The sequence below is a fragment of the Corella eumyota genome, chromosome 4 (genome assembly GCF_963082875.1).
Source record: "Corella eumyota chromosome 4, kaCorEumy4.1, whole genome shotgun sequence".
NCBI lineage: Eukaryota > Metazoa > Chordata > Ascidiacea > Phlebobranchia > Corellidae > Corella > Corella eumyota.
In genome coordinates this window covers 12177569-12200251 of record NC_137493.1, presented here as the reverse complement: position 1 = coordinate 12200251, position 22683 = coordinate 12177569, and the positions used below count along the sequence as shown (strand labels likewise).

Sequence of the window (22683 nt, the reverse complement as noted above, 5' to 3'; positions counted from 1 at the left end):
CTTTTGTTTTACTGAAAATTTTCGCGAAATGTTTTATTTTGAATGTTAGTTAGGCCAATGCGCGTCTAATAAAATACAAAATTTTAGGTTTTAAGATTTCATAAATTTTTAATAAAAGTTTCATAACTTTTATGAATAATAATATTTTCGAAAAATATTTTGTAAACACGGTAATTGGACCTGTGCGGTTCTAACACAACAATTATCTTTCGATTTAAAATTTTTAATTTTTTTTCAAAAAATTTGTATGCAATATCATTGGCCAAAAATATCACGTGACCTAATGAAAACCAAAATAAAAATTACCTCAAACTTTTGTTTTACTGAAAATTTTCGCGAAATGTTTTATCTTGAATGTTAGTTAGGCCAATGCGCGTCTAATAAAATATAAAATTTTAGGTTTTGAGATTTCATAAATTTTTAATAAAAGTTTCATAACTTTTATGAATATTAATATTTTCGAAAAATATTTTGTAAACACGGTAATTGGACCTGTGCGGTTCTAACACAACAATTATTTTTTGATTTAAAATCTTTTATTTTTTTTAAAAAAATTTGTATGCAATATCATTGGCCAAAAATATCACGTGACCTAATTAAACCCAAAATAAAAATTATCTCAAATTTTTGTTCTACTCAAAATTTTTGCAAAATGTTTTATCTTGAATGTTAGTTAGGCCAATGCGCGCGTAAATAAATATAAAATTTCAGATTTTGAGATTTCATAAATTTTTAATAAAAGTTTTATAACTTTTATGAATATTAATATTTTTGAAAAATATTTTGTAAACACGGTAATTGGACCTGTGCGGTTCTAACACAACAATTATTTTTCGATTAAAAATTTGTAATTTTTTAAAAAAAATTTGTATGCAATGTTATTGGCCAAAAATATCACGTGACCTAATGAAAACCAAAATAAAAATTACCTCAAAATTTTGTTTTACTAAAAATTTTTGCGAAATGTTTTATCTTGAATGTTAGTTAGGCCAATGCGCGTCTAATAAAATACAAAATTTTAGGTTTTGAGATTTCATAAATTTTTAATAAAAGTTTCATAACTTTTATGAATTTTAATATTTTCGAAAAATATTTTGTAAACACGGTAATTGGACCTGTGCGGTTCTAACACAACAATTATTTTTCGATTTAAAATTTTTTATTTTTTTTCAAAAAATTTGTATGCAATATCATTGGCCAAAAATATCACGTGACCTAATTAACCCAAAATAAAAATTATCTCAAACTTTTGTTCTACTCAAAAGTTTTGCAAAATGTTTTATCTTGAGTGTTAGTTAGGCCATTGCGCTCCTAATTAAATATAAAATTTCAGATTTTGAGATTTCATAAATTTTTAATAAAAGTTTCATAACTTTTATGAATATTAATATTTTCGAAAAATATTTTGTAAACACGGTAATTGGACCTGTGCGGTTCTAACACAACAATTGTTTTTCGATTTAAAATTTTTAATTTTTTTTCAAAAAATTTGTATGCAATATCATTGGCCAAAAATATCACGTGACCTAATTAAACCCAAAATAAAAATTGCCTCAAACTTATGTTTTACTGAAAATTTTTGCGAAATGTTTTATCTTGAATGTTAGTTAGGCCAATGCGCGTCTAATAAAATACAAAATTTTAGGTTTTGAGATTTCATAAATTTTTAATAAAAGTTTCATAACTTTTATGAATATTAATATTTTTGAAAAATATTATGTAAACACGGTAATTGGACCTGTGCAGTTCTAACACAACAATTATTTTTCGATTTAAAATTTTTAATTTTTTTTAAAAAATTTGTATGCAATAAATTTCATTGGCCAAAAATATCACGTGACCTAATGAAAACCAAAATAAAAATTACCTTAAACTTTTGTTTTACTGAAAATTTTCGCGAAATGTTTTATCTTGAATGTTAGTTAGGCCAATGCGCGTCTAATAAAATACAAAATTTTAGGTTTTGAGATTTCATAAATTTTTAATAAAAGTTTCATAACTTTTATGAATATTAATATTTTCGAAAAATATTTTGTAAACACGGTAATTGGACCTGTGCGGTTCTAACACAACAATTGTTCTTCGATTTAAAATTTTTAAATTTTTTTCAAAAAATTTGTATGCAATATCATTGGCCAAAAATATCACGTGACCTAATTAAAGCCAAAATAAAAATTACCTCAAACTTTTGATTTACTAAAAATTTTCGCGAAATGTTTTATCTTGAATGTTAGTTAGGCCAATGCGCGTCTAATAAAATATAAAATTTTAGGTTTTGAGATTTCATAAATTTTTAATAAAAGTTTCATAACTTTTATGAATATTAATATTTTCGAAAAATATTTTGTAAACACGGTAATTGAACCTGTGCGGTTCTAACACAACAATTATTTTTCGATTTAAAATTTTTTATTTTTTTAAAAAAAATTTGTATGCAATATCATTGGCCAAAAATATCACGTGACCTAATTAAACCCAAAATAAAAATTATCCCAAAATTTTGTTCTACTCAAAATTTTTGCAAAATGTTTTATCTTGAATGTTAGTTAGGCCAATGTGCGCCTAATTAAATATAAAATTTCAGATTTTGAGTTTTCATAAATTTTTAATAAAAGTTTCATAACTTTTATGAATAATAATATTTTCGAAAAATATTTAGTAAACACGGTAATTGAACCTGTGCAGTTCTAACACAACAATTATTTTTCGATTTAAAATTTTTTATTTTTTTTTTTTAAATTTGTATGCAATATCATTGGCCAAAAATATCACGTGACCTAATTAAACCCAAAACAAAAATTACCTCAAACTTTTGTTTTACTAAAAATATTCGCGAAATGTTTTATCTTGAATGTTAGTTAGGCCATTGCGCGTCTAATAAAATACAAAATTTTAGGTTTTGAGATTTCATAAATTTTTAATAAAAGTGTCATAACTTTTATGAATATTAATATTTTTGAAAAATATTATGTAAACACGGTAATTGGACCTGTGCGGTTCTAACACAACATTATTTTTCGATTTAAAATTTTTTATTTTTTTTCAAAAAATTTGTATGCAATATCATTGGCCAAAAATATCACGTGACTTAATTAAACCCAAAATGAAAATTATTCCAAAGTTTTGTTCTACTCAAAATTTTTGCAAAATGTTTTATCTTGAATGTTAGTTAGGCTAATGCGCGTCTAATAAAATACAAAATTTTAGGTTTTGAGATTTCATGAATTTTTAATAAAAGTTTCATAACTTTTATGAATATTAATATTTTCGAAAAATATTTTGTAAACACGGTAATTGAACCTGTGCGGTTCTAACACAACAATTATTTTTCGATTTAAAATTTGTTATTTATAAAAAAAAAATTGCATGCAATATCATTGGCCAAAAATATCACGTGACCTAATTAAACCCAAAATAAAAATTACCTCAAACTTTTGTTTTACTAAAAATTTTCGCTAAATGTTTTATCTTTAATGTTAGTTAGGCCAATGCGCGTCTAATAAAATACAAAATTTTAGGTTTTGAGATTTCATAAATTTTTATGAAAAGTTTCATAACTTTTATGAATATTAATATTTTCGAAATATATTTTGTAAACACGGTAATTGGACCTGTGCAGTTCTAACACAACAATTATTTTTCGATTTAAAATTTTTTATTTTTTTTCAAAAAATTTGTATGCAATATCATTGGCCAAAAATATCACGTGACCTATATAAACCCAAAACAAAAATTACCTCAAACTTTTGTTTTACTAAAAATTTTCGCGAAATGTTTTATCTTGAATGTTAGTTAGGCCAATGCGCGTCTAATAAATACAAAATTTTAGGTTTTGAGATTTCATAAATTTTTATGAAAAGTTTCATAACTTTTATGAATATTAATATTTTCGAAAAATATTTTGTAAACACGGTAATTGGACCTGTGCGGTTCTAACACAACAATTATTTTTCGATTTAAAATTTTTTATTTTTTTTTTAAATTTGTATGCAAAATATCATTGGCCAAAAATATCACGTGACCTATATAAACCCAAAACAAAAATTACCTCAAACTTTTGTTTTACTAAAAATTTTCGCGAAATGTTTTATCTTGAATGTTAGTTAGGCTAATGCGCGTCTAATAAAATACAAAATTTTAGGTTTTGAGATTTCATAAATTTTTAATAAAAGTTTCATAACTTTTATGAATATTAATATTTTCGAAAAATATTTTGTAAACACGGTAATTGGACCTGTGCAGTTCTAACACAACAATTATTTTTCGATTTAAAATTTTTTATTTTTTTAAAAAAAATTTGTATGCAATATCATTGGCAAAAAATATCACGTTACCTAATTAAACCCAAAACAAAAATTACCTCAAACTTTTGTTTTACTAAAAATTTTTGCGAAATGTTTTATCTTGAATGTTAGGCCATTGCGCGTCTAATAAAATACAAAATTTTAGGTTTTGAGATTTCATAAATTTTTAATAAAAGTTTCATAACTTTTATGAATATTAATATCTTCGAAAAATATTTTGTAAACACGGTAATTAGACCTGTGCGGTTCTAACACAACAATTATTTTTCGATTTAAAATTTTTTATTTTTTTTCAAAAAATTTGTATGCAATATCATGGGCCAAAAATATCACGTGACCTAATTAATCCCAAAATGACAATTATCCCAAACTTTTGTTCTACTCAAAATTTTTGCAAAATGTTTTATCTTGAATGTTAGTTAGGCTAATGCGCGTCTAATAAAATACAAAATTTTAGGTTTTGAGATTTCATAAATTTTTAATAAAAGTTTCATAACTTTTATGAATATTAATATTTTCGAAAAATATTTTGTAAACACGGTAAATGGACCTGTGCGGTTCTAACACAACAATTATTTTTCGATTTAAAATTTGTTATTTAAAAAAAAAAAAATTGTATGCAATATCATTGGCCAAAAATATCACGTGACCTAATTAAACCCAAAATAAAAATTACCTCAAACTTTTGTTTTACTAAAAATTTTCGCAAAATGTTATATCTTTAATGTTAGTTAGGCCAATGCGCATCTAATAAAAGACAAAATTTTAGGTTTTAAGATTTCATAAATTTTTAATAAAAGTGTCACAACTTTTATGAATATTAATATTTTTGAAAAATATTAAGTAAACACGGTAATTGGACCTGTGCGGTTCTAACACAACAATTATTTTTCGATTTAAAATTTTTTATTTTTTTAAAAAAAATTTGTATGCAATATCATTGGCCAAAAATATCACGTGATCTAATTAAACCCAAAATGAAAATTATCCCAAACTTTTGTTCTACTCAAAATTTTTGCAAAATGTTTTATCTTAAATGTTAGTTAGGCTAATGCGCGTCTAATAAAATACAAACTTTTAGGTTTTTAGATTTCACAAATTTTTAATAAAAGTTTCATAACTTTTATGAATATTAATATTTTCGAAAAATATTTTGTAAACACGGTAATTGGACCTGTGCGGTTCTAACACAACAATTATTATTCGATTTAAAATATGGTCCTTTTTAAAAAAAAATTTGTATGCAATATCATTGGCCAAAAATATCACGTGACCTAATTAAACCCAAACTAAAAATTACCTCAAACTTTTGTTTTACTGAAAATTTTCGCGAAATGTTTTATCTTGAATGTTAGTTAGGCCAATGCGCGTCTAATAAAATACAAAATTTTAGGTTTTGAGATTTCATAAATTTGTAATAAAAGTTTCATAACTTTTATGAATATTAATATTTTTGAAAAATATTTTGTTAACACGGTAATTGGACCTGTGCGGTTCTAACACAACAATTATTTTTCGATTTAAAATTTTTTATTTTTTTTCAAAAAATTTGTATGCAATCTCATTGGCCAAAAATATCACGTGCCCTAATTAAACCCAAAATAAAAATTACCTCAAATTTTTGTTCTACTCAAAAATTTTGCAAAACGCTTTATCTTTAATGTTAGTTAGGCCAATGCGCGCCTAATAAAATACAAAATTTTAGATTTTGAGATTTCATAAATTTTTAATAAAAGTTTCATAACTTTTATGAATATTAATATTTTCGAAAAATATTTTGTAAACACGGTAATTGGACCTGTGCGGTTCTAACACAACAATTATTTTTCGATTTAAATTTTTTTATTTTTTTTCAAAAAATTTGTATGCAATATCATTGGCCAAAAATATCACGTGACCTAATTAAACCCAAAATAAAAATTACCTCAAACTTTTGTTCTACTCAAAATTTTGCAAAATGCTTTATCTTTAATGTTAGTTAGGCCAATGCGCGCCTAATTAAATCCAAATTTTAGATTTTAAGATTTCATAAAGTTATAATAAAAGTTTCATAACTTTTATGAATATTAATATTTTCGAAAAATATTTTGTAAACACAGTAATTGGACCTGTGCGGTTCTAACACAACAATTATTTTTCGATTTAAAATTTTTAATTTTTTTTCAAAAAATTTGTATGCAATATCATTGGCCAAAAATATCACGTGACCCAATTAAACCCAAAATAAAAATTACCTTAAACTTTTGTTTTACTGAAAATTTTTGCGAAATGTTTTATCTTGAATGTTAGTTAGGCTAATGCGCGTGTAATAAAATACAAAATTTTAGGTTTTGAGATTTCATAAATTTTTAATAAAATTTTCATAACTTTTATGAATATTAATATTTTCGAAAAATATTTTGTAAACACGGTAATTGAACCTGTGCGGTTCTAACACAACAATTATTTTTCGATTTAAAATTTTTTATATTTTTGGCCAATGATATTGCATACAAATTTAAAAAAAAAATATAAACGATATTTTAACAAAAAATGTTTTTATTATTTACTGTTCGATGCCAATTTACTTGTAAAAATATTGAATTAACAGACTTTAATTAACGAAAGCACAATTTAACAAAAGTTAACAAGTCCAATAATAATTTTTAAAGTTAACTTAAAAGTTAAATTTAGCGAAAAATTTCGCGCAAGCATATTTGGGCCTACTGCTGTTTGCAATACTTGCATGTAAGTATTTTGTTAAGATAAATTTTTTTTAGATTATCTCTGTTTAAATAATCTTTTTAATTAACTACTGAATTGCTATTTAAATTTTACCTTTATAAATTCCAAGGTATGTTAATATAAAAACGCCAGGCGTCAACCCAATATCGTAAAATTATTATTACAAATCGCGCTGACTTTATTAATACTATTACAAAACAATATCGATATAAGAAACTGGGTATCTGTTAATACTTTTTAGTTTATTACAACAACACACTTTTTTATATATTAATTTATATATTTTGAGGAAACTATCTGGCTTAACTATTTTTCACATTTAAAAATGCTCAAAAAACTGAATTTGTTTTTATGTAATTCACGGTTAAAGATTATCCATAGAGTTAACTACATTTATGATTTAATTTTGTTTGTAATAATGCCGTCATTAGCACTTGTTACTGTTAATTTACCATGTCACAGTGAATTAATATTTAAAGTCTAATATTATATTTGTTACCCGGTAACTTAGCTATTTAATTAATCGTTGCGTGTAATTAATATTTGGGCAACCGTTAAAAAAACTTATTCTTGTGAAAAATGCGTGGCATATGTTCTTTACATAAATTCGTCTCTTTATAAATTACATTCCTCAGTGTAAAAAATGATTAATTAATTATCTATTTTCTTCAAACATCGTTGAGAAAGACGGCCCTATTTCGCAAAACACGTGATATCATAATGCATCATTGTCTTGTGTCACCTAAAAGCGCGCGCTTTCAAAATAAGTTTTTTATAGATTTTAGTTTGTAAAATTAAAAAATTGACATGGGAAAAGAAAGATAACATATTTATGCGTAATCCTCAGTGTAAAAAATAAAAAATTAACGCTCTATTTTCTTCAAATACTGTTTGGAAAGGCGGCACTATTTGGCAAAATACGAGATATCATTATGCATAGTCCTCCGTCACCTAAAAGCGCGCACTTTCAAAATTAGTTTTTTAACGGTTTTGGTTTGTAAAATTAAAAAGTTGACACGGCAAAAGAAAGATAACATGTTCTTGCACATTATTATTAAAAAAAATATTAATTTACTGCTTATTTTGTTTCAAATACTGTCTAAAGAACTGTATATAACTACGCGAAAATAAAATTTCTCGCGGTAATTAAAATGCCAAATCCCCGCTGTTTTGAAAAAAAAAATTTGGCCGAAGTGTCTTGGCCGAAGTGTCCGGGGGCCGAAGTATCTGGCATTCCAAATTAATAATCTAAAGCTAATTAATAAACAATCTACAGTACTTAATATTGTATTCTGAGAAACAAGGATAATATATTGTTTCCTTAAAAAAAATGTTATTATTAAGTTTGTCCAAATGTGCTATAAATTACAGTAAAATACAAATGTCAGACTGTAAGCATTTGTAAGTTTTTTTTTTCTATAAGTGTGCACCACCTTTGCCATATGTATCATGTCTGCATGTACATTTTGGTATTTTGCAGTTATAGCCAAACACCCGAATTTAGCCCTAATAAGTGGATTAAACCTAAAAATTTTACACCAACCTTTCATGTAGACCTAATTACAAATGTTTATCACATTTTTATTTAGCATTTGCAAAAAATAAAGGTTTTAGACTCATTTGAAACCTCATTTACATACTAAACTATACAAGCGAAATTACGAACTCCCTTACGGTGACGTCACGCGCGGTAGGCACTTTTTTCACTGCAAAATCCAAAACCCGTAATTTTTAAAATTTACCCCGAAAAAAAATGAGTTCAGTTCCCCTTTAAATTAAATTTACAAACTAAAAAAAGTACAACAAACGGCTTAGAAAGAGATTAGAAAAAAAAGAACGTCGTGCGTCACGTGATTTGCGAGCAAACAAATTTGCGTACAACCTGGTGACGTCACAAAGGGTTTGCCGACAAAGTTTAAACATTAAATCAGGCTTATTATAATACATCTTTAGTTACCGTTTTAAAACTCGATACAGTTTAAAAAAAACATATTAGCTGACCCTATTTTTCTGTTTTACATTAAAAATTTACATTAAAAGATTGGATGTTTTTAAGGTGTGTTAATATACAATATATACAATATGTTGATCCTTTTCTTAGAACTAACCGATGGTTGTATTTGGTTGTGATTAAATCTAAAAACAAAAAAATATGTTTTCTTAAGACTAAGGTTTTATTGCACATTTTTTAATTGAAATTTAAACCAATTTAAACTGTTTTAGTTTAAAAATACCTTTCAATTTTTTAACAAAAATTTTTTTTATTATACATATGCTATAAGTAAATAATATTTAAAAAGATAACAAATTTTATCCTTTTTGTTGTTTATTTGGTAGCAAAATTAACTTACCCATTCAAATGTTCCACTTTCTAAATGTTCTACAATAAGGTTAACGTGATATTCCAAAATGTCTGCGGTTACCTCATTTCTGTAAGTGAATTGTTCACTTAACACCAGCTTTAGTTCGTTGTCTTTACTATAAAAGAAAACAAAATTTACCCCCGACATTGCTTTTTATATATATATAAAGAAAATGGTCCACATAAAAAGCTTTTGCTACAGTTACATTGCACTTTAATATATTAATTAACGCAATATACCTAATCTTAATTTCTTAAAAATTGTTGTTTATTTAAGCATTATGTTTTTTTTACAATTTTATTATATATTGTTAGGTATTACGACAAAGTAAAAAATTAACCAAGCTTATATTTACCCAGTATTAATAATTACTTGAAATGCGGAACTACCTCTTAACAGTAAACCCTCTTCCTGTTAAAAAGGAACATATTTAAATTGACACAATCTATTTAACTAAATATATTTAATAAAACATTGTACGGTTGGTTCATTTGTTAAATAAGTATAATACAAGTAAGTAGTTTTAGTTATGTATACTCGTACACTTATGAACAGCTACAAGTTACTTTTAAAAATTATATATTAAATGACTTACAAAGCTATATAAACCATTTTTTAAATCCTTTATGATCTGTTGTTGATGTTTTTCAATAAAATCTGATGAGGCTTCATTTTCAAAAAGAAGTTCTTTTCTTAGCACAATTGTTGGCTGTTGGTGATAACTAATTTCACTACAAAATCAAACAATGTGTTTAACTTCCATTAAATTAGGTAAAGTTATGTTTAAAAAACATAATCCGATTATACAACATTAGTGTTTACGAAATAAAAATTTACTTGATTCTTTGTGTGGTAAAGTAGGTCTGCAGCGCTCCATCCTAAAAAAACATTTTAAAATTATATGCGGTTTCTTTTGTTTAAAAAACTACAATAAAACTGGTTAAGTGCTATGGGTTTCAAATCGATATTGATTTTAAATTATGCAATTACTATTTAACTTTGTATTGACTATACTTTATTTATTAACAAGTTAATTCTATTATTAATATATCATTTTTTGCATTTTCTTATAATTACCTGAAAGGATCGGTTTTCATGGTTATTTATTAAAAGGTTCATATTTTGTTTTTAAGCTATTAGTTGCAATTAAATTAATCTGAAATAATAAACGCCCTTGAGTTTTCTTTAAAGATAGCTCATACATGTCTATTATTTGACTATACGATAAGTGACGTCACGACCCCTAAGATGTTTTTGATTTGAATTTTTTTTCTTTTAAACCATTGACATCTTAGTAAACACACATTTCACTTTAAAAATACGTTTTGTGATTACTATTGAACCTATTTTTACAGATGACTTTCTTATGTCTTTTATTAGACCTTGAGCCCAGTCCGACAGATAGTAAAAGCCTATCCAATATTTAAATTTAAGTTCAATTTTAATAAGTAGCTTTTTTATATCCTATATTAACTTATACATGTCCCATTTTCATCCCTAAACTCAGTTAAAAGACAGATTATACACATCCCACATTCATCCCACATTCCTCCTTAAACTTAGTTAAAAGGCAGACTATACATTTCCTATATTTATCCTTAAACTCAGTTAAAAGGCAGATTATACACATCCCATATTGATTCTTACTCTCAGTTAAAAGGCAGATTATACATGTCCCACATTCATCCTTAAACTCAGTTAAAAGACAGATTAGACATGTCCCACATTCATCCTTAAACTTAGTTAAAGGGCAGATTATACATGTCCCACATTCATCCTTAAACTCAGTTAAAAGACAGATTATACATGTCCCACAATCATCCTTAAACTCAGTTAAAAGACAGATTAGACATGTCCCACATTCATCCTTAAACTTAGTTAAAGGGCAGATTATAAATGTCCCACATTCACCCTTAAACTTAGTTAAAAGACAAGTTAAAAGACAGCTTAAAAGACAAGTTAAAAAACATCTTATACACGTCCCACATTTATCCTTAAACTCAGTTAAAAGGCAGATTATACACGTCCCATATTCATCCTTAAACTTAGTTAAAGGGCAGATTATACATGTCCCACATTCATCCTTAAACTCAGTTAAAAGACAGCTTATACATGTCCCACATTCATCCTTAAACTCAGTTAAAAGACAGATTAGACATGTCCCACATTCATCCTTAAACTCAGTTAAAGGGCAGATTATACATGTCCCACATTCATCCTTAAACTCAGTTAAAAGACAGATTATACATGTCCCACATTTATCCTTAAACTCAGTTAAAAGACAGCTTATACATGTCCCACAATCATCCTTAAACTCAGTTAAAAGACAGATTAGACATGTCCCACATTCATCCTTAAACTTAGTTAAAGGGCAGATTATACATGTCCCACATTCATCTTTAAACTTAGTTAAAAGACAAGTTAAAAGACAGCTTATACACGTCCCACATTTATCCTTAAACTCAGTTAAAAGGCAGATTATACACGTCCCATATTCATCCTTAAACTCAGTTAAAAGACAGCTTATACACGTCCCACATTCATCCTTAAACTCAGTTAAAAGGCAGATTATACACGTCCCACATTTATCCTTAAACTTAGTTAAAAGACAGCTTATACACGTCCCACATTTATCCTTAAACTCAGTTAAAAGGCAGATTATACACGTCCCACATTTATCCTTAAACTCAGTTAAAAGGCAGCTTATACATGTCCCACATTCATCCTTAAACTTAGTTAAAAGACAGCTTATACATGTCCCACATTCATCCTTAAACTCAGTTAAAAGACAGCTTATACATGTCCCACATTCATCCTTAAACTTAGTTAAAAGACAGCTTATACATGTCCCACATTCATCCCTAAACTTAAGTAAACGACAGCTTATACATGTCCCACATTTATTCTTAAACTCAGTTAAAAGGCAGATTATACATGTCCCACATTCATTCTTAAACTTAGTTAAAGGACAGATTATACACGTCCCACATTCATCCCTAAACTTAGGTAAAAGACAGCTTATACATGTCCCACATTTATCCTTAAACTCAGTTAAAAGGCAGATTATACACGTCCCACATTTATCCTTAAACTCAGTTAAAACGAGTGACTAGCCGTGCGTCACGTGACGAACGTCACGTGACGAGCGTAGGGACTTTTCCTATTAACAATATTTTAACTGCAAATTTCGATATCTTAAAAACTACTTGACCAATTTTTAAAATAATGGTATCCTCGTGCAATTTGGAAAAATTCTGCGACCGAACCATTTCTTTAAATAGTTTTGTTGATTTAATTAGTTAAGATTGGTTATTGGAATGCTGCTATAACGAATCTTTAAATAAAAAAAAAATATTTTTTAAATTAATTGTATTACAAACAAAAAGAATTAATCTCGTTTAAAAAAACTAAAAATGTCTTTTACAGTTTTAAAGAATTGAACACAAAATATAATTAAGATTTCAAGTTTAACTTTACTATTATACTATTGAAGTTCTTGCATAAGTTAAAAGTTTTAATATAATCACTTTTGAGTTTTTTAGGTTCGCGCAAAATTAAAAAGTTATCTTTTGTTCTTTCTACTTCAGTAAATTAAAACTGGTTTTATGTAACATAATAGGTTATTTAGGACACAAAAAGTTTTAAAGTTATCTTTTGTTCTCCAAACTCAATAATAAACTCAATAATAAGACGTCTTATTCTATTCTCATCGTCCATGGTGATATACTTGATATTATATTTATTTAGGCTATACCTTGTTTACTCCAAATTTAAAATTTATAAACCTAAAATGAACTTTAACTATTTACCTAAATTATAAGAAACTATTCAATTAAATTGTCAGGTAGCCAGACATTTAAACTCCTTTTACATAAACACCTTACATTTGAACCCCTTCATTTGAACCCTTTAAATCTGAACCCCTTACACTTGAACCCCTTACATTTTAACCCCTTTCACATGAACACCTTACATTTGAACCCCTTCATTTGAACCCTTTAAATTTGAACCTTATTTATTTGAACCCTTTAAATTTGAACCTTATTCATTTGAATCCTTTACACTTTAACCCCTTACACTAAAACCCCTTACATTTGCACCCCTTACACTTGAACCCCTTACACTTAAACCCCTTACACTTGAACTCCTTACACTTGAACCCCTTTCACTTAAACCCCTTACATTTGAACCCTTTTCACTTGAACTCCTTACACTTGAACCCCTTTATCTAAACCCCTTACATCTAAACCCCTTGCATTCGAATCCCTTACATTTAAACCCCTTACACTTGAACCCCTTCATCTAAACCCCTTACATCTGAACTCCTTGCATTCGAATCCCTTAAATTTTAACCCCCTACACTTGAACCTCTTACACTTGAACCCCTTTCACTTAAACCCCTTTATTTGAACCCCTTACACTTAAACTCCTTACATTTGATTCCCTTCATTTGAACTTCTTACACTTGAATTTCTTACACTTGAACCCTTTACACTTGAACCCCTTTCACTTAAACCCCTTTATTTGAACCCCTTACACTTAAACTCCTTACATTTGACTCCCTTCATTTGAACCTCTTACACTTGAATTTCTTACACTTGAACCCTTTCACTTGAACCCCTTACATTTGAACCCCTTATAATATGTAAGGGGTTTACATGTAAGGGGTTCAAATGTAAGGGGTTCAAGTGTAAGGGGTTTAAGTGTAAGAGGTTCAAGTGTAGGGGGTTCAAGTGTAAGAGGTTCAAGTGTAGGGGGTTTAAGTGTAAGGGATTCAAGTGTAAGGGTTTTATATGTAAAGGGTTTACATGTAAGAGGTTCAAATGTAAGGTGTTCAAGTGTAAGGGATTCAAGTGTAAGGGGTCCCATATTCATCCTTAAACTCGGTTAAAAGGCAGACTATACATGTCCCGTATTTATTCTTAAACTCAATTAAAAGACAAGTTAAAAGATAGCTTAAAAGACAAGTTAAAAGACAGCTTATATATATCCCACATTCATCCTTAAACTCAGTTGAAAGGCAGATTAGACATGTCCCGTATTTATCCTTAAAATTAGTTAAAAGACAGCTTATACATGTCCCACATTCATCCTTAAACTCAGTTAAAAGACAAGTTATACACATCCCATATTGATTCTTACTCTCAGTTAAAAGGCAGATTATACATGTCCCATATTCATCCTTAAACTCAGTTAAAAGAAATTTTAAACACATCTCATATTTATCCTTAAACACTATTTGGAGACAGCTAATGCATGTTCCATGTTTACCCTTAAACTCAGTTAAAAAACAAGTTGTACACGACCCAGTTAAAAGGCACCTAATACCAAGTTTACCCTTGAACACAGTTAAGAGACAACTAATACATGTCCCGTGTTCACCCTTAGACCCAATTTTGACAGATAAGTAATACTTGTCCATATTTGCTACTTTAACCCAGTTTGGAGACAGCTTTTCATGACCTATGTTTTAAATTGAACTTCAACTGCATTTTGATAAGTTGACTGATTTTGAAAGTGTTGTGAGTCATTACCAAACGTTTTAACAGACAGACTTTTATTGAAATTTAATAACTAATAGCTTTTCTATAATTTTTTTAATAACACCATCCTTAATTATTCTTTTTAATAAAGATATGTCCTACACAATACCACAAATTTTAATTTTATTCCAAGTTTATATTCGGCAATTTTTTTTTAATATTTCCCTAAAGTTATATGAAATACGTCACGTTACTTAATTTATGACACTCTCTTTTCGGGGGCTAATATTATACCACTCTTAAAAAAAATCCAGAACTTTATAGCGACATCTTTCTAATATATTGGGGGTTATCCTCGTTTTGGTTTTAAACAACTAAAGTCAAAAAAACTGCTGCTGGGTTTTGTACTTTGGTTTGTATTACATTTGTTGTAAATTTTTTAGTTTTTTTATTGAGAATGGAAATGCGTGTAAAGTGTTTGAGCATATTACATTGTTGTGGCTAAAATTTTTAAGTTTAATAATATTTAACAAGTTATAAACGTTTACCTGTACGGTAGTTTGGTATGTTTCTTAACATCATCTTTTGGTAAAGTTTAATGCTTCAGTCTTCACAATAAATCCATTTTCCATTTTTTTATTAAGATAAACTTATTTTTACGTCAAACCTTAGCTGAAAAATGTTAAATATTTTATTTTTGCAATTTTTTTCTTGTCTTTCGTTTTGTTATTTTTGATAATAAAATGGTATAATATATTCTAAAATCAAAAGTTATTTAAGTGTTTTCTTTTTTAAAACTGTGTTGCGTTATGTGATCCAATTACCGTATTAATTCTATATAAAATTTTTGTACTTCGTAGGTAATTAATAGAAAGTTAATTGAAATTGATTTTCATCACGGCATAACCAAATATCCATGCACGTTAACACGCTATTAAATTAAATTAAATGATTATTATTTTGATTACTTTTTATAGTAATACACAGTTAAAAAAAAAGTTTCACACACTCTATTGGGTATTAATTTATGTATAGGGTTAATCGATGTATTCAATAATTGGTTAAGTTTTTTTTAGGGGGATCTTTTTTTTTGTAAATCAAATATAGGCCTAGATATTTTTATCGTTTGTAACTTTAATATATTTTTAACTAATATATATATTTTGCTACACCACACATTAGGTCGTGGGTTCAATTCCCACTGCTCTCATGCTGTAGCGCCCTAAATTAAGCGGATATAAACTTCTACTGGACTAGCACTTAATCAGCAGCAAAATTACCGGGCAATTATAATCTATAATTTTAAGCTAGCGTTGTCACCTACCTACCATAATGATTTTTTATCTACATATTCACTTTTTTATACTATTCAGTAATGCATTTTTATACTATTTCAGTAATGAAGCAAAAACGTATCGGCGAACTGTTGTTTTAACTTTATAAAACAATAAAATACAATATCAGCGTTGAAATTTAACACCCGGGCTTGTTATTTTGTATTTGTAGTTTTTGTAACTTTATGATGAACTAAAACACACTCTATTTAACACTAACAGATTGAGTATAAATATTGTCACTTGAATTCGTTGTCGCGAGGATGGTAGTCATAGCAAACAGTAGTCGTGTTTCAAAAAAAAAGTAGTCGTGTTTCATATTCATTCTGATGTTATAGCTAACAGACACCCCATAAATTTCATATTTATTCTGATGTTATAGCTAACAGACACCCCATAAACCGAATCTCTAAATAACTTACTCAATTTATTTTATTGCGTAATCGTGTCACGATAAACACGACACCGACCTAATTTATACATACACCAAATATTATAAATCTGTTTCATTGTAAAATTTTATAAAAAATATACTAAATTCATTATAGTAAGTGTAACTTAATTAGTATGTTTATTATTTATTTAATTTTACCTGCACACATATTTCTTTTGTTCTATTTTTTAGAACACCTAGTGGTGTTTTATTAGCAAAGGTAAGCCAGACCCTACCTATTTCTTTTTATAGTCGTACTAATACTAGACTTTTCGTTTCGGGCTATAGGGTACCTAACTTTATGTTTACCCATAGACTTACCTATCAGTCTTTACCTCCTAAGAAAACGGTTTCTGGCGTTAAAATAATATTTTTGTTATAGCGTCTATCAAACAGTGTCTATTTATACGTCTATTTAAATATTGTGATATAATAACAAATGTTGTTTTGTGCCACCTTCTTTCAAATAATTAATAACAAAGAAAAATTTTTTTGACAGATATAAAATAAGTCCAGACTTTGGGTTTTAGTCGCAGAGTCTATGAAACTAATTTTTAAATATTTTGCAAGTTTTATTCAAAGCCTACACACTTAACAAAAAACAAATATCGTGTACATGTATATGATTTACCTTGATTAATATCTTTACTATATTTATATATGTGTTACGTTTAACATTTTAATAAAGAAAGCGTATGCTTTTTGTGCCTTGTTCAATTTAACAAAACTATTTTAGCACATCTTTTGTTTTTCGGGACCCATTTGTTTTTTTAGTGGTTTTATTTAAGGTAAGGTTTTGTATATATTGCCGTGTTTGTTAAGGTCATGTCTATATTATTTGATTTAAAAAAGACCATCTTAAAAAGCAATTCATTTGTTAAATAATTGTTTTTTTAGAGTGTGTGATGCATGCAACTAAAATATAGTTAATACAAAATGAGGATTTTTTAAAGTCTTTCAAATATCTTTCTTTTAAAAAAATCTATTATTTTTTTTATTTTACAATGTTTTTTTTTGTTTTTGTATTAAGTTTTTTGAATTTTTTTTTGCAAAATATTAATAATTGAATTAACAAGACAAGTGTGGCTGTATGTCTAGGTGTTTTTTTATTAATGCATTCACTTTATATATATCAATATAATCTTTCAGTTTACATACAAGTACAAAAAAATAAAATAAAAGGCATTTTTTATTTACATTTGATGCGTTTTTAGTTAAGCAAATACAAACACTGGGTAAAATATTAGCTCCTACTTTTTTACGGCAGAAAAATGTTAACATTTACATGACGTTTGCTAATACACAATTTAGGTCATGAAAAAAAAATAATTCTACATTCTAATGTTGTCATAGTTTTGCATTAACATTCATTCTTAAAAAATTTCTAGACGAAATAAAAAACATTTATGTCAATTGGAATATAATAATAATAAGGAACTTGATATTTATCACCTATAATATGTGATTCTACAGTTTATATTGTATTAAAAATGGAAGAAAATGCTGGGTTGTGGTTAAAATTTTCCAGTCCTCTCTGTTAAAACAAAATTTAATTTTAAGCAAGATGTATAAATTTATTTAAAAGATAAAATACATTGGATTACTTCATATCACATTATTTGTTTGTAACCAGTTAAAAAGTAAGGTTAAATTTTTTCAAACAAATTTTCTCTATGACATAGAATTTTATAGATATTTAGATTTTTAGTGGAAAATTTTTAGCTCTAAACCTGATTTTATTTTCTTCAACCTTTTTAGTTTAACAAAAATTAAAAAGATTAAATTCGAGTAAAAATTTATCTTTTTTAGGCGGATAGGGTATATTTGTATAGTCTACAGAAACGTGATAACTTAAGTTTGTTTCTATACACCATTATCCTGTTCCTTATCTTTGTTCTGGTATGTTTGTACTTATGTTAAAATTTATAATATAGTAAAACCACGTGACAATTTATTATTTTTTCAGTTACTGTATTTGCTAAAGTAAACTGGATTGATTGTTTAGGCCATGGTTAATGATTGGAACACAAAAATATGCTGCAAATGAGAATTGTTATTTAAAGTTGTTTACAAAACATTTTAAACGAAACGACATGCTTACTCAAGCTTGAACGTAGAACAACCCTTCCTCCACGTCCTTTAAAATTATATGCAAAGTTTCGTGGATAAAATTCTCTAAGGCTTCATTTTTGTGGATTATTTCACGTCTAAAGTAGGCTGTGTAGACTAATTCATTTTGAACTAAACACAAAATAAATAAGTTTAGGTAATATGTAAAAAATTAACTCTAATTTAGAGATATATTTACTCTTAATTTTATTTTTTACTATAATTTTAACATCTTTATTATAACTTACAAACGAATTGGCAATTCTATTCTTTAACTTAGGTAGATATTTTTATTTATTTGTATTGTTGATTTAATTGAACATTAATTTAGATATATTTAATTAAGTTCTTACTGTTATTGTTATTGTTCAAGGCGTTTTGATTCAGTTAAACCCTGAAAATATACATAGTATTTTAATAAACAACTTTAGTTTAATAAAAAATATTTTATATTGTAGTTACTGGGTAAGAATATTAGCCCTAACCAAAACCTAAATTACAGACTATTTATAAACAAAAGAAACCTAATTAAAAAACCTAAACCAAGTTTAAGTATTACCTTATTATAATAGAAGGGACTTCAAAGTTAGTTTCCCCTTGCAAAACATGGTGCCTCAGATAGTTTTTGATTTGTATTTTCTAAATCATAAAAAACATACTATTTTCTAAATCATAAAAAAACATTGCACCGGCAGCGTGGTGTAGTGGTAAGAACACTTGCTTCACCACCAAGAGGTCGTGTGTTCAATCCCCACTGATCTCATGCTGTAGCACCCTTAAGTAAGGCGCTATAAACGGTATGAACTCGAAACTGGGTCGGAGTAACCGATGTTACTCTATGTTTAAATCGCGCATTCGACTTTCCCACATCGAGGATAAAGATAATACAAAAAAATACTAAACAAGAAGAACAATAGTGTGTTTGTTGTCTCATTTGTTAAAGTCAGTAAACAGATGTAGTTATATGAACCTACATTTAAATTCTTTCTTATGATTTGCTTAAAGGGTTTCAGATGTAAGAGGTTTAATTGATACTGGGGGTAAACGTGTAACCTTTAAACCCCCTACAACAAACCTCTTTATATAAATTTCTACATTTAAAATTTTTCCCATGAACCTCTTAGGGAGCTTCGGATGTAGGAGGTTCAATTGATACTGGGGGTGTAACATTTAAACCCCCTACAACAAACCCCTTTATATGAACTCCTACATTTAAATTTTTTCCCATGAACCTCTTAGGGAGCTTCAGATGTAAGAGGTTTAATTGATACTGGGGGTAAACTTGTAACCTTTAAACTCCCTACAACAAACTCCTTTATATGAATTCCTACATTTAAATTTTTTAATATGAACCTCTTAGGGAGCTTCAGATGTAAGAGGTTTAATTGATACTGGGGGTAAACGTGTAACCTTTAAACCCCCTACAAGAAACCCTTTCATGAAAACTCCTACATTTAAATTCTTTAATATGAACCTCTTGGGGAGCATTAGATGTAAGAGGTTTAATTAATACTGGGGGTAAATTTGTAACCTTTAAACTCCCTACAACAAACTCTTTTATATGAACTTCTACATTTAAATTTTTTCCCATGAACCTCTTAGGGAGCATTAGATGTAAGAGGTTTAATTGATACTGGGGGTAAACTTGTAACCTTTAAACTCCCTACAACAAACTCCTTTATATGAACTCCTAGATTTAAATTTTTTCCCATGAACCTCTTAGGGAGCATTAGATGTAAGAGGTTTAATTGATACTGGGGGTAAACTTGTAATCTTTAAACTCCCTACAACAAAATCCTTTATATGAACTTTTACATTTAAATTCTTTCTTATAAACCTCTTAGGGAGCTTCAGATGTAAGAGGTTCAATTAATACTGGGGGTGAACTTTTAACATTTGAACTCCTTACAACAAACCACATTCATTTAAACCCCTTTATATAAACCCCTACATTATTTTTTCTTAATTGCTTAGAGGGCTTCACATGTAAGAGCATTACATGATACTGGAAGTAAACTTATAACATTTAACTTCTTCATCTGAACTAGTTACACTTAAACTACTTCATTTAAACTTTTGAAAATAATAAAGGTTTAGGGGGTTTGGTTGTTGGGGGCTAAAATAAAGGGGTTTAAATGTAAGCAGTTTTGAGGGTTTAATTGTCGGGCTCTTGCTTGGAATATAATAGCTTTTTATTTTAATTAAAACTTATTAATTTGTAAATTTTTACGCAAAAAATTATAAGTTTGTTTTAAACAGACTATAAATATTTTTGATTTGTTTTTAAATTGTACTTATAATAATTTAAGCATGCAATTTTTCTAAATTTTTAAGGACATTTTAAATATAGAAAATCTAGCTAAATTTAAAGATTTTAATATTATTGCTTTTATTTAAAAATGGGATTCTAATTGCATTCAAATTGGCAAAAATAAATCTGAGTTAACCCTTAAAACCTGTCTTAACACGTGGTCGTTAGGCTCGAAACAATTTTATTGATTACTTTCTGGTATAGCATATAACGCACAATTTATAGTTGTATTGTTAATAGTTAGTTTTTTATACCTGAGCTGGATGTTTATAGGAATATTTAAAAAATTCCATTAGTTCAACAGGTATATTCATTTTATTACAGTTCGATTTTCTTAGTTTAATACGTAAGATGACATTTTACTTTTTATAAAAACAAGAATTAAGACTGATTTGTGCCACTGTTAGAGGCATTTTGTTGTTTAACACTATTTATTTTTCAAATTGATTAACTTGTATTACAGGGTTAAAATTTTAAATAAAAAAACATTTATATTTAAAATATTTTTAACCAACATATTTAAAGTTTTTGGGTAATAATTATTCAATTCTTACCTTTTATTTCCGTTATTTTACATTTTCTACTTCTTATATCCCAATTTTAATTTAGCATAATTTTATAAAATTTTGTTGTTCTAAAATTTTTTATAAATAAGTGTTGTCAATTGTGTCTAAAAACTGCGTTATATTTTTTAGTGTTAAGATTTCAAACCCCTAAATTTATACTGGAATAATTGAATTCATCGTCAAGTTGCGTTCCAAAACAAGTTTGTATAGTAGTTAGTTTCACCTTTGTAGCAAATCAAATTAAATTTTTGTTCAAAAAAATTTGCCAAAAACTTTATAACAAAACCTTAAACCAAAAACAAATAAATCGTAAAACTATACCTTATATATAAAACAATTTCATTACTTTTTTTGTGTACAATAACTACATACCCTGAAATAAACGTATGACAAGAAAACGTAAACACGTAACTTACCTGAACTTAACTTTTTTTAGTAATACACAGCTAAAATAAGAGTTTCACAAACTCTATTGGGTATTAACTTATGTATAGGGTGAATCGATGTATTCAATAATTGGTTAAGTTTTCTTTAGATTTTTAATTCTTGCTTTGTAGGGGGGGTATCTTTTTTACAATATTTTTGTAGACGCGAATTTATAATACTATAATACAACTAAGAAAAGTTGGTGCCATCAACCGTTTTGAAGCGAGTTGAAAAGTATTACGTTTGGGGACGTTTTTTTAAAAATCGCCCGACTTAATGACCATTTCAAATTTTTTATACGACAAAGTTATTTATTTTAAAATCAATCCGATATGCTTAGAAATATTTTCTTTTAAGCCACATTCAAACAGCTATAGATCTTTATAAACCAAAATATTAAGCTTGTTTTTTACTTTTAGCTTGCTTTTAATTTTTGCTAACGAAATTTAATATTTTAGTGAAGTGTTATATTTCAACCAAAAAGAAATAATAACTGATTTTTCATATATATGTATATGGGTTGTATACAATCATATTTTAAACAGAAAAAAAACAATGTTTATTAAAATAATATGTTGAGCCATTTTGGTCAGCCATAAAAAAAACATTCTATTTGGTTATGGTAATTTT

General features: G+C 27.3%; 1 protein-coding gene across 1 annotated transcript; it reads right to left on the bottom strand.

Moving 5' to 3' along the window:
- Positions 1 to 8597: 8597 nt before the first annotated feature.
- LOC145751150 (uncharacterized) lies at positions 8598 to 10536 on the bottom strand. The gene is made up of 6 exons (XM_082567243.1): positions 10469 to 10536; positions 10229 to 10269; positions 9987 to 10122; positions 9747 to 9802; positions 9380 to 9506; positions 8598 to 9164 (listed from the first exon to the last, which is right to left on the bottom strand). Exons 1-6 carry the CDS (start codon positions 10508 to 10510, stop codon positions 9159 to 9161), a joined length of 408 nt encoding a protein of 135 aa, XP_082423369.1. The 5' UTR covers positions 10511 to 10536; the 3' UTR covers positions 8598 to 9158.
- Between the last annotated feature and the right edge of the window lie 12147 nt (positions 10537 to 22683).

Excerpts from the sequence above, each read along its gene's own strand:
- LOC145751150 (XM_082567243.1), bottom strand. The coding sequence starts at position 10,510 with ATGAACCTTTTAATAAATAACCATGAAAACCGATCCTTTCAG. Across the intron at positions 10,270-10,468 it reads ATGAAAACCGATCCTTTCAG|GATGGAGCGCTGCAGACCTA; the intron begins GTAATTATAAGA and ends ATGTTTTTTTAG. Across the intron at positions 9,803-9,986 it reads AAAATGGTTTATATAGCTTT|GAAGAGGGTTTACTGTTAAG; the intron begins GTAAGTCATTTA and ends CCTTTTTAACAG.